The sequence below is a fragment of the Cervus elaphus genome, chromosome 4 (genome assembly GCF_910594005.1).
Source record: "Cervus elaphus chromosome 4, mCerEla1.1, whole genome shotgun sequence".
NCBI lineage: Eukaryota > Metazoa > Chordata > Mammalia > Artiodactyla > Cervidae > Cervus > Cervus elaphus.
The window spans coordinates 58260418-58277609 of record NC_057818.1 but is presented as its reverse complement, the minus strand read 5'-3'; the positions used below and the strand labels follow the sequence as shown (position 1 = coordinate 58277609).

The following is a 17192-nucleotide window of genomic DNA, read 5'->3' as shown; positions in this document are numbered from 1 at the left end:
TCATTCATGTGTCAGAATTTTCAACATTACTAGTTAAAATAAGCTTGTTAAAAATGCGGCACATTGGCTCCACTACAGTACTCTTAGATCAGAGCATGCTTTTTTAAAATATTTCCTGTTTCCTTGATAGGGGGCTTCCCTGGTGGCTCAGATGGTGAAGAATCTGCCTGCAATGTGGGAGACCCAGGCCCGATCCCTTGGTGGGGAAGATTCCCCTGGAGAAGGAAATGGCAACTCACTCCAGTATTCTTGCCTGAAAAATCGCATGGACAGAGAATCCTGGCATGCTACAGTCCATGGGGTCGGAAAGAATCAGACATGACTGAGTGACTAACATGCTTTCCTTGATAGACAGTTTATCCTGGGTCACAGGAGTACAACTCTCAAAAATAGATGTCAGTGTTGATGTGATTCTTTTATAATTTCTCTTCCAGATCAGAATAGTTTCTATAGTGGTCTGTGGATCATATCTCATTCTCTTTTCCTGGGGTTAGAAATACAGTGGAAAATACAGTAGTATAAAAATTATATTCTTGTGTAACACCAGACATTCTCCTAAATCAAAACCATTTCTCTTGCTGGTTTCATCTTGGGTCACATTAGGAAGTCTTCCCTGGTCAACATGGCTCATGTCCTTTGTATTTCAGGGGCTGCTGACATTCCAGGATGTGACCATAGATTTCACGCAAGAGGAGTGGGAATGCCTGGACCTCGGTCAGCGGGAATTGTACAGGGACGTGATGTTAGAGAACTACGGGAATCTGGCCTGCTTGGGTGAGGATCACTTGCTTCCAGAATCCCTTATGTATCCTCAAAGTTTTGGTTCATTCATTCTAGAATGTCTCCTGTAATTTTGTGCTTTGTCCAGTAGAGGTTAAGATCCCTACTTTCCAGAGGAAAGTAACCTTCTTTCTTGATGTAACCTGCCTCCTTGTTGTTCAGTTGCTAAGTGATGTCCAACTCTTTGCGGTCCCGTGGAATGCAGCAAGCCAGGCTTCCCTAGCCTTCTTTAACTCCCAAAGTTTGCTCAAATTCATATCCACTGAGTCAATACTGCTCTTCAACCATCTCATCTTCTGCCACTCCCTTCTCCTGCCCTCAATCTTTCCCAGCATCAGGGACTTTTCCAATGAATTGGCTCTTCGCATCAGGTTGCCAAAGTATTGGAGCTTCAGCACCAGTCCTTCCAATGAATATTCAGGGTTGATTTCTTTAGGATTGACTGGTGTGATCTCCTTGCTGACCAAGGGACTCTCAGGAGTCTTCTCCAGCACCATAGTTCGAAGGCATCAATTCTTTGGTGCTCACTCTTCTTCTTCTTCTTCTTTTTTTTTTTTTTTTACAAACAAAAATAAGTTTATTTACAAAAAATACAATAATTACAAAGAGTATAAATTGAGATGATTTCTCCTCTTCCTGTGACAAAAAGTAATAGCCTTTACTTTCAGATGAGGGTTTCTGTTATATAATGCACACTCTGTGATCGGCTGCTCTTGTTTATGCTTTTCTAAATAACTGCAGGAAGCCTACTAATGATAGGTACGTGGGTCATTTCCCTCAAATCTTATTTCCAGTACTATGCACAAGTCCAACACAATTGGAACAGAACAAGGTAAGACAGCATTGAACTGAAAAAGCTTTACCCCAACAGTAAAGTGTGATTTTTCTTCAAGTATTAACCTAGTGGTTTAGAACTGAAACCTAATTTTCGGCTTTAAAAAAAAAGTCCACTATGATTTTTAATGGGCAGAACAATTCTACAGCCAACATCACCTGGCTAGCTTTCCACATTGACCTAATAAGAAACAGATTTCTATAGTATTCAATTCTGTTTGCTTTTCATCTTATGGTTTCTAATCAGAGTCACTGGTGCTGCTTGAGGAGTCCGTTGACATAACCTCTACATCGTCCTCGTTTTCTTTGTTGTGCCCTGGAGGTTCCAACAGAAAGTCATGACTGTGGTTTGGTGGCAACCTATTTATCGCCATATCATTTGACTGCCAGGGATACTGTGGAGCAAGGACATCTGGCAGTCTGCCCGCTGCAAGTGCGTCCCCTGGGAGATGACCATTTACTCCATTAGTGGAAGGATTGTTCATCTGACCCAGTAATCCACTTCTCATCTCCAAATCTGTTGGGTATGGTCTCCGTGGGTCCCCTGGGACCCAGGTCAGTGGGGCACACACAGCATTACTTGCACTAATCCTATGTGCATACTTAATCATTTCTTCAGAGGAAATAGCACCTTTTCTTGCTTTTTCTATTGACTTGAGTTTTTCTATTGCTTGGTAAACAGCTGTTGCCAGTATCTGTTCTGCTTCCTTTAGCTGTTATTGTAGTTGCTGAATATCACTGTCTCTCTTTTCTACTTCTTTTTCTAAAACTTGCATTTCATGATGGGCTTTTCCCTGATTAAGTGCCAATTTCATTAGTTCCTGAAATTCCCCATCTCTGTGAATTAACAACTCCAGGACCTGGTTCTCCTCTCCAGACTGTAGCAACTTTTGGTTTCTTGAAATTGCCAGCATTTCTACAAGTTCTCTCGACCAGACCTTCAGATCTTCCAGCGCTGACAGCAGCCGCTCTCGCGTGCTGTTACCGCCGGCAGCTCCTAAGCCGCCGCCCGGCCGCTCCTCCGTCTCGCCACTCGCTGCCGCCGCCATGCTGCCCACAGACCAGCGTGCACGCAGCTCTGGTGCTCAGCCTTCTTTATGTTCCAAATATCACATCCATACATGACTATTGAAAAATCCATAGCTTTGACTATACAGACCTTTGTTGGCAAAGTGATGTCTGTGCTTTTTACTATGCTGTCTTTGTCATAGCTTTTCTTCCAAAGGGCAAGCATCTTTTATCTTTTTATTTTTTGGCAAGCATCTTTTAATGTCATGGCTGCAGTCACCATCTGCAGTAATTTTGGAGCCCACCCCCCTTCCCAAAACTAAATCTGTCACTGTTTCCACTTTTCACCTATCTATTTGCCGTGAAGTGATGAGACTGGATGCCATGATCTTAGTTTTCTGAATGTTGAGTTTTAAGCCAGCTTTTTCACTCTCCTCTTTCACCCCCATCAAGAGCCTTTTTAGTTCCTCTTCAAGTTCTGCCATTAGAGTGATATCATCTGTATATCTGAGGTTGTTGATATCTCTCCTGGTAATCTTGATTCCAGGTTGTGATTTATCCAGCCCAGCATTTCACATGATGTACTCTGCATAGAAATTAAATAAGCAGGGTGGCCATGTACAGCCTTGATGTGCTCCTTTCCCAATCTGCAACCAGTCAACTGTTCCATGTACAATTCTAACTGTTGCTTCTTGACCTGCATATACTTCATTCTAGGTTCATGATAATTCTGTAAGTTCTGTGGTATCAAATAGTGCCACTCTCCTCTTAAAACCGGAATTCCACTACCTGCTTTTGCCTTAGTAGTACTTGAGCATAATATCAGAATCTGATTCTGATGCATTTGTCTTTCAAAGATGCTTCCAATACATTATTTGGTGAAATCATTTTTTTAATGCTATTTTAACTTTCTACCTTGACTTCTCTCTCACCTGAATACATATTGGATTGGAAATTGATGAATATCTCAGAAAACACATATTCCTTTTTCTGATGAACAGGTCTTGTGGTCTCTAAGCCAGACCTGGTCACATTTCTGGAGCAAATGAAGGATCCCTGGGATGTAAGGAGAATGGAGACAGCCGTATACCCAGGTATGTGTCTATGGATGAAGCAGATAAGTCAGGTGAGAGGGCCAAGCATTGGGGAAGAAGTCATACTTTGTCGTGTGGTTTGAGAAGATCTGCTTCAGTGGAGATGATTTTGGATTAGGCTAGGTTTATTTCTGTCACCGTCATAGAGCGTCATCTCCTGACCCATTCCTGATTCTTTTCATCATTTGTATATTTTTCTCCAGTGATTAATTTTCACATTCACAGTTAGAACCAAAATATTTGTCTTGGCCTGGAACAACCTGCATGACCTGATAATTCGTCCATTTTGGGGAGGTTTTAGAAAATCTGTGCATATTTCTGAGTAACTATATTAACCCCTTTTAAAAGTGCTGATTCTGTCCCTAGTCAGAAGTGTGTGGGTGGAGCTGTGAAAAAATTGCCAAACTTGTAGGAATACTGGGGACAGATGTTTTTTGTTTTCTACCATATAATTTCCAGTACACTGGAAACTACACATATGACCTTAGAAATTTCATAATCAAATTCTTTCTTCACTGCATTGTGACAGCCACGCTTTCCGGGAAACAAACTCACTCAGAAGGACAATGCAGATAGTGGAGTGCAGTTTATTACACCAGCGGGCCCAAGGCAGAGTCTCCTCTTAGCCAAGGGCCCCGACCAGCATTTGTGAAAATCTTTTATACCCCATGTGTTCATGTCCAAACCCACCACCCCAATCCCTTGATGCTTACAAAGAAAGGGTTAATACAATCACAATAACCCCATCATTCACGTGTTATGTGTTCAAACAGTTAATCATCAATATGCCCACGGTTGCATTCCAACCAGTTAATAACCGATAAGCCTGGGCTTACATTCTGATAGATAGTGTCCAGAGGCAGGGGTTATTATTGTCTGTTTTCTCTTAGGTGATGAGTAACCTGGATATGATCTTCAAGGTTCCCCTGTCCAGAGGGGGTTTTATCCTTCCATTGTCATTCCCACAGGCACTAAGCAGAGACTTCAGGGTCCACTGGAGAGGTGGCCGAGCACGATCAGCACAGAGAGGCCTGAGATGGAGCCCAGGCCCTATGAATTCCTTCTTCATTCCCCCCTCTTGATGCTCTTAACTCATATTATGAGCATCATTCATAGGGACATATTGCAGCCTGGCTCTCCAACTGCCAATTAGGGAGAATGACATCAACCTTTGGGTTATAAAGTTCATAATACATTGCAAAATTCAGGGTCCACAAAGCAGAAGTATCAAGGCAACTTTAACAGTGGTAAATATAGTTTTCCACCAATCGCTCTTCACCCAAGATAGGACCGAAGTCCAGAAAGGAATGCTGTCATTTGACATTGCTTTTACCTGGTTTTTCATGTCATCTAAAGTAGTTGATACATTGTCAGATAAGTCAGGAATGTATACACAACATTCAACCTTAATTATAGCACAGGTCTCTCCTTGAGCAGCTGTGAGTATGTCCAAAGCCATTTTATTATGAATTACTGCTTTTCTCATTTAGACTTGCTCTTCATTTAAGGCTTGAATGGCTTCTGTTCTATCTAGGAGGGCCTGTTTGTGAAATTAGTCAAGGCCTCTACTTTAATCATAATATATTTGTTGTCCCTACAGAGGGTACGAAAAAGGCAGCAATATACTTATACCACTGAAACACAGATCGTGTCCACCTAGCATGTAAATAAGGTAGATTTACTGGGGCTTGTTGTGGGTTAGGCTTTTGCTACACTGGCATTTTTATCAAATGTAACCCCATGACCCGAGTCTATTGACTGTAGGTCTCACAGCAAGAGAGCAAGGAGAGGTAATGATTGACAAGAGAGAGGAAAGTCTTTTTGTCATCCCAGAAAAGAGCAGAGTGGTTTAAAATCTGCCTGGCGGCACGGTGACACCCACCAAGGAAGTCCATCCTTCACAGAGAGAGGCATAGTCCTACATACCCAGAAGTTGTAGGTGTTCTGGAAGTCCGTGTAGGAATGTGCCCATGAGGTGTAAACGTTGTCCTGAGTTGAGAGAGAAGTTAAATTCAAAATCACGTTGATGAGGCCAAGCAGCAGGAGTTGATTGTGCGGCTTCATCCTGAAGGGGCTCGTCCAGAATCTCCTTTTCCTTCTTCTTAAGGATGGTCTTAGTCTCTCGAGGGTCAGTGGGGTCCCTCTATGCTGTCCACTCAGCATTTTCTGGGTATGCGTGGTATGCTCTCTTCACCCTCGTATGATGGATCAAGGGACAATACCTGCAACTTTAACTGCAGTAGGGGTAGTTAGAATAACATAAGGGCCCTTTCACCAAGGGGCTAGCAAATCATGTTTCCAATCTTTGACCCATACTTGGTCACCAAGTGTAAACTCATGAATCTGTTCCCCAAGGGGGAACGGCACCCTTTCTTGTACAAACTTAGTTACTCAATTTATTACCTTACCGAGTTCCATCTGCTGTGAAATCCTATCCCGCCTTACCTGAGGCAAATTTGTTGACACCTGTTTTATTATGGGAGGAGGCCTCCCATACACAATTTCGTGTGGAGAATAGCCTTGGGACTGTGGGGTCATCCTGAGTCTGAGCAGAGCCGTCGGAAGCAAGTACACTCAGGAGCAGTCAGTCTCTCTGATCCACTTGGAGAGTCTTTAAGTGTCCGGTTGGCTCATTCCACCATCTCAGAACTCTGGGCCTATATGCAGTGTGCAGTTTCCATTTGATGTTTAAAGTTTTGCTTACTTGTTGTACTAAATCAGCTACAAGAGCCAGGCCATTGCCTGATCCAATGCTGGTAGGAAATCCAAATCTGGGAACTATTTCCCTAAGCAGGCACCAGGCTACTTCCGATGTTCTTTCAGTCTAGGTAGGAAAAGCTTTTACCCATCTCGGGAACGTACATACCATGACCAGGAGATAATGGTAGTGTCGGTGAGGTTTCATTTCAGTGAAGTCCACTCCCAGGTGTTCAAGGGGCAGTGTGCCTTTCAGCTGAATACCCGGAGGATTTTGTCTGAATCCCGGAGAGGCAGCATTCACCTGTGAGCAGGCAGCATGGCCTAGGTGGATCGCCTGGTGTGTCTGGCTTACCAGACTGTGTGCCAGCTCCTCCAGTACCAATAATTTGCCACTTGGCAATTCCCACCATCACTTTTCAGTCTTGATGGCCCTTTCCACTTTGGCTAACCTGACAGCCATTGTCCTTGTTCTTTCAGGTTAGTGCCATCAGTATATAGGACCCAATTAGGGTCTGGAACCTTGAGCCCTTCTTTAAAACAAACCCCAGATACCTCACCTACTCTTTGTAGATCTGTGCCTTCTTCTTTGACACCGGGTAACCTGCTTCCATCAACAGCTGGAGCAGTGCATTTGTCCCTTCCCAACATTTTTCCTTGGTCTCAGCAGCCAGCAGCAGGTCATCCCCATATTGTAAGAGCCGACATCCATACTCTTCCGGATGGAATGAGTCCAGGTCAGAAGCCAAGGCTTCCCGAAAGATGGCTGGGAAGTTTTTAACCCCTTGTGGGGGAGTCCAGATGAGCTGTTGTTTGGTGCTCCCGACTGGATCTTCCCATTCAAAGGCAAAGATGGGCTGTGACGCGGGGGCGAGGCGTATGCAGAAGAAGGCATCCTTGAGATCTAGGCAAGTGTAAACTTTAGTCCTCGGTGGGAGGAGGCTAAGTAAGGTATAGGGGTTTGGAACAGTGGGGTGTAAAGTCACAGTAGCCTGGTTGACTAGCCTGAGATCTTGTACAGGCCTATAGTCCTGTCCTCCTTCCCTGTTGACTGGCAGGATTGGCGTATTCCAAGCCGACTGGCACTCTAGTAGAATGCCTGCTTGTTTCAATCTATTGATGTGGGGCAATATGCCGGTTCAGGCCTCCATCCATACTGGGTACTGGCACTGTCTAACCGGGATGGTGCCTGGTTTGAGTTCCATTATCACTGGGGCGTGATGTTTAGCCAGCCTAGGGGGCGGGGGGGGGGGGGTTGTCTTCCACGCAGACCTCAGGGAATAATTGAGTTAGCTCCCTCATGCTCTTCTGGCCCACCCGGTTCTGCCTTCAGACGCTCATGGAACCTCCACTCATCTTGGGTTGGTATTGAGAGAGAGGGCAAATAAGTCATAGAGTCCGTCCAGAAGGTGGGCCTCTCCTCAGGGGAGAAAGTCACTTGTGCTCCTAGTTTGGAGAGCAAGTCTCTTCCCAACAGGGGTACTAGGCACTCAGGAATGTAGAAGAATTCAGGAATCACTTGGTGCCCACTCCCCCCCCCCCCCCCAATCTGACATTTTCTGGGCTGGCAAAACGGTTTACTCATCTCTTCTCCCGATACCCCAGTTACAGCCGTAGTCTTTTTGGACAGAGGTGCCACAGGTTTTGTTACTACCGACAGTTCTGCTCCTGTATCCACCCTGAAGTCAATATTTTGGTCCCCCACTCTTAAGGTCACCATGGGCTCTCAGGGACCTGATATCTCTGAGCCCTGGCAGCCCTAGTTAATTTCCAAGTCAGCAAGCCCCACAACTGTGGGACCTTCCTCTCCTTCCTTGCCTTAGGGCATTCATTCTTCCAGTGGCCAAAAGCTCGGCACTGGGCACACTGGTTTGGCTGTAATGGGCCCAGGGCATCCCTTGGGACTGGCTGAAGGACTGTCCTGTCCCTGGGGCAGATGAGGTTTTCTGGAGGGCCCGAGACAGACTTTGCCAGAGCAGCAGCTTGCACTGTAAGTCTCTTGTCTGTTCTCTTTCGTTCCCTCCAGCTCTCTGGCAGAGCGCGGTCTCTGCTTAATTCCAACGTCTCCCTCCCTCTCTTGTCAGTACTCCCCGGGAGAGGCGGGTATAGCTTGGGCGGTTCAGGTAGAGCCGGAACCTGGAAGTGTTGGCCAGAGGCTTCTGTCACCGGGATCAGAGCCTGCCCAAACAGCGGCTCTACGAACTCCGGGAAAGCTGGCAGAGGAGCAGCGGCTGTTGCAGAAACTTCACCTGGCCCTGGATCGGGCATTAAGGCGGCCTCAGGTTCTGGTGGAGCACTGGGAGGCAGGCGTTTCATTATCCAGCATGGGGGAGGGGTCAGGTCATCCCTGTCTAAATCGTGTAGAATTTCCTTTTTTATCATCAGTCAAATTTTGTGCCCTTCATATTTTTCCCTTTCCCTTCTGGATACAGAACCTTGTCCGAGTAGGAGGGTCTCAAGCTAACCCTAGCCATGAGTCAATAGATGGATATTGATCCAGGTGTCCTGGTTCTCCTGTGACTACTGTGTAGATTGCTTTCACTATTTTTAAGTTCACGGTATTATTCTCTGGTGGCCATCCTGCTCCCATAGGGGGCCATTCGACCTCACAGAGTATGTGGAGGCAGTTAGGCTTCATCTTCACCCCATACTCTCCTCCCAATCCCTTCTTTAAAATTGTCACTCCAATGCAGTTGCCTTAGATTCACTTCCCCCCATCTTGCTTACCTTCTCAGACCTTCTTGGACTTTTCCTTTTCATTCTGTCTCCGAAGTTCTCAGTACCCTATGTACCTCTCACATTTCCACTCAGTGACACTTAAATTGCCATTCTGCCTCCTTTCTAATTGGGGTGAGAAGAGCCTTACCTGCCAGACCCCAGAGGGAGAAGGGGGATCGGCGTGTCTTCCCCTGCCGGTCAGCATAGCTGAACCAGAACATCACATGGTCCAAGACTGTTTCTCCCTTAAAGTCCATTCTGCCTTGGTGGGCTTGATCAGGTGCGAATGAAAACACAGATGGGTTGAATATCCCATGATCCAGGGCATCTCCAGAAAAGCCAATTCATACTCACTTCTGTATCCCCCTCCTTCTAGCCTAACAATTCCGAGGGGGTCAAGAATTCCACAGCAGACAGGACACCTCCTGGGGGAGGGCAGAATACGAGCATACAAGGACCAGTTTCCTATCCTAAAAATCCCCTGGCGATCACTTGGTAATAATTTTCCCCGAGACGGCGTGGACACACCTCCTAAATGACCATTACAAATTTCCTTCCTAACCCTAGCACGCTCGTCAACCTGTGTACCAAGCAATCGCCGCCTGCCTATTCCAGGCTGCTGTGGGTTCCCGCTCTTTCTAGTCCCTCCCAGGGGTTGTCAGGCCCCCTCTTCCACCCTGCTGGGTGGGCTCCTCCTCACCTGAGCGCCCAGTTGCCCTGCTGCTGTCCACTACCTGATGACGTGAAAGGTCCGGGTGTTGAAAAGCAGAATCCTTCCAGAGGGGCGAGGCGCCTTCCCACCTCTAGGAGATTCAAGCTACAAAGCCTCGGTGTGGCATCAAATGAGACCTGTCTCCTCAAAGTGAGGAGCTTCCCGCCCAATGCACCAAATGTTATAGCCACGCTTTCAGGGAAACAAACTCACTCACAAGGACAATGCAGATAGTGGAGTGCAGTTTATTACACCGGCGGGCCCAAGGCAGAGTCTCCTCTTAGCCAAGGGCGCCGACCAGCATTTGTGAAAATCTTTTATACCGCATGTGTATGTGTCCAAACCCACCACCCCAATCCCTTGATGCTTACAAAGGAAGGGTAAATACAATCACAATAATCCCATCATTCACGTGTTTTGTGTTCAAACAGTTAATCATCAATAAGCCCACGGTTACATTCCAACCAGTTAATAACCGATAAGCCTGTGCTTACATTCTGATAATAGTTTCCAGAGGCAGGGGTGATTATTGTCTGTTTTCTCTTAGGTGATGGGTAACCTGGATATGATCGTCAAGGTTTCCCTGTCCGGAGGGGGTCTTATCCTTCCATTGTCATTCCCACTGGCACTAAGCAGAGAGTTCAGAGTCCACTGGAGAGGTGGCCGAGCACGATCAGCACAGACAGGCCTGAGATGGAGTCCAGGCCCTATGAATTCCTTCTTCACATAAGACACCTCACTAAAATGAGAAAATGCAAATATGAATTTTATGTGAAAGTTTCTCTTTTCTTTATATGAACTAACATTAAATATGTTAAGTATATATGTCCCAATTCATTAATGCTAGAATGCTTTAATATGTTTATTTAACTCACAGAGTTTTTAAAGAAATTATTGACGTGGGAGTTTATAACATGTCCCACAGTGCTTTTTTCTGATTGTTCATCACTATTAAACTTATAGATTATATAGAGAAATCTTTAAGAAGAAATTTTTCTGTTCCAATAATGCTATTTTACAATGTTATATTAGTTTTGCTATACAGAAAGAATAAGTGATACATATACACATTTCCCTTCTTGATTAGATTTCCTTCCCATCTAGTTCACCACAGAGCATTGAGTAGAGTTCCCTGTGTTCTCACCATATTTTTCAAGTCTCACTTCTCATTTGATTTGTTAAGAACTCTTACCTTATTAAATCTATCTTTTTGTTATGAAACATCCCAGGACTTTATCGTTCATGCCATCTTTTTCTGATTAGTTCTAGCTCAATATCATTTACTATTTTAGACTCCATTAGAACATGCTCAGATAACAACATGAGTGGTAAGTGGGTTAAATAATAAGTAGGCATTAGCATTTGTGAAAACGTTTTGTTTGTTAATTTGATTACTTCAAGCAAAAATTAATCATTACACTCCTCAACTTCTCCTCGCTTCGTTGTTCCTGTAGGTTTCTATCTTGACTTCTCCTCTGCACCATGCTCCTCTGTCACCTCATCTTGTCCAATGTTCTGTGTTTGTGGTCTCTGTTCTGCAGGCTGCAGATCCTAGTTCCTCTTGCTCTGGTGTCTGCTCCCTGGTGGGTGAGGTGGTCCAGAGACTTGTGCCCTTATCCCCTTGAGAGGGGGTTGATTGTTACTATTGTGACCAGAGCCTGCCTGGATCTTGAAGTCCGCTTCACCTTTCCTCTGTGGCCGTCACTGTCTGTGGCGGGCTCTGTTTCCTGATTGGTGGAGCAGAGGCCCCAGATCTGAAATGAGCTCTGCTCTGATCTGTGGTGCTTCTGATCTGGTGGGACTGGAGCACACCCGCTGAGAGGGAAGCCACTGAGTGTTGCTCCTCTGGGGATGTTCTCCTCGGAGAGTGCTCTGCGTGTCATCTTTCATGTGCTGTGCGACCTCTCGTGTGACCCTGTGTTGGCATTGATCTTGGCCTCACCTGAACCATGGGTATGTTGGCACTTCACCCTGGTGTCTCTCAGATGTTGTTTTCACCAGGTCACCAGCAGAGATCCACTGTAATCATATCCCAGGTGTACATTCATTGTGGAGCTGAACCTGCTATGGTGCTATGGGGGCAAAGTAGACTGTGACCTGGCCCAAATGCCTCATGTGTGGGCCTACAACGTCTACAGTTACTAAAGCCAGACTGGTCTTGACTGCCAGAGCTTCATTTCCATCCAGATGTTCTGTTGGGGCTGAGTTTACCAAGCCAATTGTGGGGTGTATTACCATGGTTTGTACAGATGCAAGAAGAGATCTCAGCTTTTCTTGCCTAATGGCAGGGCCTTGGCGCTCAGCTGTGGTTTCAGCATCACCTATACATTGGGACCACCCACAGGCGTGTGTTCTGAATGTGCCCCTGGAGCCCATGAGTCTACCCTGGTGGGGAGGTGGCTGGGGAGGAGGAAGCAGCTGTGGGGGTCGTGAGATCACCCACCTAGCTGGGACCCATGCCTAGCGCCTGGAGAGTCCGGAACAGGCAGAGGGGCAGAGAGGCTGCAAAGAGGTTCTTTCCTTCGGGCATCACTCAACAGCGCCGCTCTGCTTCTCTGGCGGTTCAGGCTTCCTCCACAAGCATCCCATTTGCAGAGCTCCTCCCTCCCTCCCATCCCCTCAGGATGTCTACTCACGGCAAACACATTCCTCTACCTGGGTCTGCTCTCAGAACGCCACGTTAAAGCACCCAGCCCTTGTCTGCAGTGGAGGACACCCTCTCAGGCTGGGTGGCCACGGCAGGGATCAGTACCCTGCTTACAGGTCTCACTCTGTCCTGCACGCTGGTTGCCGTGTTCTCTTCCCACAGAGAATGAGGCTCCCCTTGTGTCCCAACTGAGCTCCCACCAATGAGGGGCTTCCTTGGATGTGGAGACCTCTCCTCTTCAGATCCCCCCAGGGTTGTGCGGGTCCCATCCGGCTTCTTTTCCTCTTCCCTTTCCTCCATCTCTCCCTTGTCCTACCTGGCTCAGCAGGAATCTTTCTTGTCCTTTCAGGTGTCCAAGTTCCTCTGCCCGTGTTCCTCAGGGCTCTGTGAGAATTTTTCCACTTCAAGATGTATTCTTGATGCTTTGGTGGAGAGAGATGAACTCCACGTTTTCCGAATCCTCTGCCATCTTGACTCCTTCTATCTCGGTTTTAGGCTTAATCTAGCCAAGTGTATGCTAATTTTATGCAATTATGTAAATTGTAAACTATATTCCACAACAATAGTAAGTAAAATAACTTATTATTTGATATCTTTCAGCTGTGTCTTCTCACGACACCCAGGGTTTGAGGTCCCAAAAGCCAGGCTTAGAAGATTTACTCCCAACAGCAAAGCTAGGAATATATGAAAGATTTCACCTTGGAAATTTACATTTAACCAAAGACTGGGAATATATGAGGGCATGTAAAGAGCCCAGAGCATGTTATGATGGACACAACCAAGTTGGTTCAGTTTCCCATAAAGTAAACATTACTGCCAAAAGAAATCAAGGATGTGAATCAAATAAGGAAAAACCAATTTCAGATGACCAGTTTCAGCCACCAACATCTGCAGATAAGTGGATATTTGTCAGCAAAGATCCACATCATCTCTTGAAACATACATGTTCTCTGAAGGGAAATGTAGAAAATCTGGAAAGTCATCTAGTCTCTACTGCAAATACTCATTCAAACCTATACTCTGAGCATAGCTGTCTATTAAATATACATTCAAACATGTCTGGAAACCAGAAAGTTAAACATGAGGGGGGAAATTCCCAATACAATCAATTTGAGGGATCCTTTAACAAGGGTTTCTTGTTCTTCAACCAACAACTCTTTTCTCCTTGTTCCACAATCTGGAATGTTGATAATAATGGGAGAGACCTTATTCAACCATCATTGTTCAATACATATGGACGTATAATTAGTGTTGAACAACTTTACAAGTGTAACAAAGTGAGTAATGCCTTAAGCAGGAGCTCTACCCCCAATAATTACAAGAGTATACATGATGGAATGAGAAGCTCTTCATGCAATGAAACTGGCCATAATGTTGACCAAGACTCATATCTCCTGAAACAACAGGGACATCAATTTTCAGACAACAATTCTAAACATCATAAGTGTAGGAATATGTTTTGTCAAAGCTCAAATCTTACTATTAATACTTATAAGAGTATGGATATTGGAGAGGAGACTTATAATTGTTATGATTATGGTAAAGTTGCTAACCAGTCTTCAAAACTTATTCAACAGCAGATAATTCAGAGTAAGCGGAAACATCACAAGTGCAATACATGTGGAAAAGTCTTTAGTAACTCACCAAATCGAAGTAGAGATAGGAAAGTTCATACAGGAAGGAAACAATTCAAATGTACAGCATGTGGCCAAACCTTTAATCAGAGTTCATATTTAACTGAACATCTGGGAATCCATGCTGGGGAGAAACCATACAAATGTACAGAATGTGACAAAGTCTTTATCTGCTGTTCATGTGTTACACAACATCAGCAAATTCATACTGGGGAGAGACCTTATAAATGTACAGCATGTGGCAAGGCTTTTAAGGAGATTTCAACTTTAACTCAACATCAGCGATTCCATACTGGGGAGAGACCTTATAAATGTACAGCATGTGGCAAGGCTTTTAAGCAAAGTTCAGCTTTAACTGAACATCAGCGAATCCATACTGGGGAGAGACCTTATAAATGTGCATCATGTGGTAAGGCTTTTAAGCAAAGTTCAGCTTTAACTAAACATCAGCGAATCCATACTGGGGAGAGACCTTATAAATGTACAGCATGTGGCAAGGCTTTTAAGCGGAGTTCAACTTTAACTCAACATCAGAGAATCCATACTGGGGAGAGACTATATAAATGTACAGCATGTGGCAAGGCTTTTAAGCGGAGTTCAACTTTAACTCAACATCAGCGAATCCATACTGGGGAGAGACCTTATAAATGTACAGCATGTGGCAAGGCTTTTAAGCGGAGTTCAGCTTTAACTGAACATCACCGAATCCATACTGGGGAGAGACCTTATAAATGTACAGAATGTGGCAAAGCCTTTCTCCTTTATTCACTTCTTACTCGACATCAACGAATCCATACTGGGGAGAGACCTTATAAATGTACAGCATGTGGCAAAGCCTTTCTCCTTTATTCACTTCTTACTCGACATCAACGAATCCATACTGGGGAGAGACCTTATAAATGTACAGCATGTGGCAAAGCTTTTAACCGTTATTATTTTCTTACTCGACATCAGCGAATACATACTGGGGAGAGACCTTATGAATGTACAGCATGCGGCAAGGCTTTTAAGCAGAGTTCAGATTTAACTCAACATCAGCGAATCCATACGGGAGAAAGACCTTATAAATGTACAGAATGTGGCAAAGCCTTTATCCGTTATTATTTTCTTACTCGACATCTGAGAATCCATACTGGGGAGAGACCTTATAAATGTACAGCATGTGGCAAGGCTTTTAAGGAGATTTCAACTTTAACTCAACATCAGCGAATCCATACTGGGGAGAGGCCTTATAAATGTACAGCATGTGGCAAGGCTTTTAAGCAAAGTTCAACTTTAACTAAACATCAGCGAATCCATACTAGGGAGAGACCTTCTAAATGTACAGACTGTGGCAAAGCCTTTATCAATTATTCACTTCTTACTCAACATCAACGAATCCATACTGGGGAGAGACCTTATAAATGTACAGCATGTGGCAAAGCCTTTTCCCAGAGTTCAGGTCTTTCTCGACATCAGAGAGTTCATGCTGCAGAGAAATTTTAGAAATGTAAGGATTGTGGCACAGGATTTCCTCACAGCCATCACATCACTCACAATCAGAGAATTCATACTGCAGAGAAACCCTAGAAATGAATCAGTGACAAAAACATTGGTCCTAAATGTACAATGTTGAAAAAACGAGTGTTTTCTTTGGAAAGATACATGAATGAAATAAAAAAAAGTAGAGAACCGCTTAATCAAACATCAAAAGTAACTCAATACCAGAGAATTCATCCTAGAAAGCATGTCATTAGTACCACTTTTGTTGAATTACTCTAAGCAGAAACACTGTAGCAAGTATTCCATAAGTAAAACACATACAAAATTGATATGTTAGTATGGATCGCAAGATGAAGGGGTGGATATTTGCAGAGGTATAATTATTATTAATGTATCCTTGCTTATGTTGACGTTATTTGAGATTATTAAGGAACCAAAACGAATGTAATTCAACTCTCAAATTACTACATGCTGTGATTTGTTTCTACTGTATATATAAACTTATGTTTTTGATGGTTGTTGCCTAATGGTAAGAGAAGCCCTTCTGTATTAAGTGGGAATCATTTACATTTATTCTCCAATTTATAAGATTTAGAACAGAGTCGTGTTATATACACACTGAACCTCTGAATGGAGGTATTTGTCACTGATGTCAAACACCTCTGTGGTCACCATGATGTAAGTGTTCAGGGAATAATTCAAAGTAAGACAGAAGTTTGCTCTAAGTTTTCAATAATTATGTCACTTGCTCTCTAAGCATAAAAGAAGGATAGTTCATGAATATCTAAGGTATTTTGATAACAGCAACGTAGAGAAATCATGCATATTATCTGGCAGGCTTGAAGTAAGGACACCTTCTCTTCTATCTGATGTAAGTATAGAAAACTCTTTCTGGAAAAGTCATATTAATATAATTAATATCCATCCATGTTTGGTAAATTAGCCTCCATTTTATAAACCATATAATCACATTCTCAGATCATTTCATCAGAGAAACAGGAAAGTTTTTAGAAGCTTGTAATGTGTATTTTAATCAAGGATCAAACAACAATTGTAAAAGGTTTTATTCTATCTGTGTAAAATTAATCTACTTTAATTAATAAAAGCGAATGGTTTTTCAGTGTTACAATTGATGTGGAATGAATGAAGGGTTAACGCACCTCCAGCATTAGCCTCTCCCACCTATTTAAGGTTGCAGGAAAGGTAACTTAATGATAAACTATTTGAAGCACAGGGCGATGGCATCTGTAGAAATTAGTTCCTTACTGCCATTAAACCTCTCATAACTTCATATATTTCCCACCATTTCTACATTGTATCTCCTCTCCGATTTTTATCTACATGGACATCGTGGTGGTTCTAATAAGAAGGATCATACAGAGTACTGTTGAGAGCTCCCCTGAACTGCTCCATGCTGTTGCTGCCTCAGCTTCTGCCTGGGGAGCAGGCAGCCTGCAGGTCCTTGAACTCACACCAGCCAGTCCTGTGAGCACCTGCACTAGATGACCCCTTCCTTGGGACCAGCAGTCTTGCTGAACCCCAGGGTCTACTGTACAGGCCCCCCTTCAGTGACACCCTCAGAGCTC

At 44.2% G+C, this 17192-nt stretch overlaps 4 protein-coding genes and 1 pseudogene across 4 annotated transcripts in view; 2 read left to right on the top strand and 3 right to left on the bottom strand.

The window, feature by feature from the left end:
* Positions 1-17192, bottom strand: part of LOC122691420 (putative protein ZNF720) — a 344658-nt gene that overhangs the window by 21971 nt on the left and 305495 nt on the right. The window lies entirely within an intron of this gene.
* Positions 1-17192, bottom strand: part of LOC122692444 (thymosin beta-4-like) — a 567005-nt gene that overhangs the window by 485895 nt on the left and 63918 nt on the right. The window lies entirely within an intron of this gene.
* The window catches only part of LOC122692415 (zinc finger protein 345-like), a 564572-nt gene that overhangs the window by 526755 nt on the left and 20625 nt on the right, over positions 1-17192 (top strand). The window lies entirely within an intron of this gene.
* Positions 657-15693, top strand: LOC122691419 (zinc finger protein 93-like; the record flags this gene model as incomplete). Its single annotated transcript, XM_043897978.1, is given in 3 exon segments — positions 657-774; positions 3624-3706; positions 14323-15693. Coding segments are annotated over 3 exon segments (1572 nt in total), but the record flags the coding sequence as incomplete, so codon positions are not given.
* Positions 1335-2663, bottom strand: LOC122692423 (annotated as a pseudogene).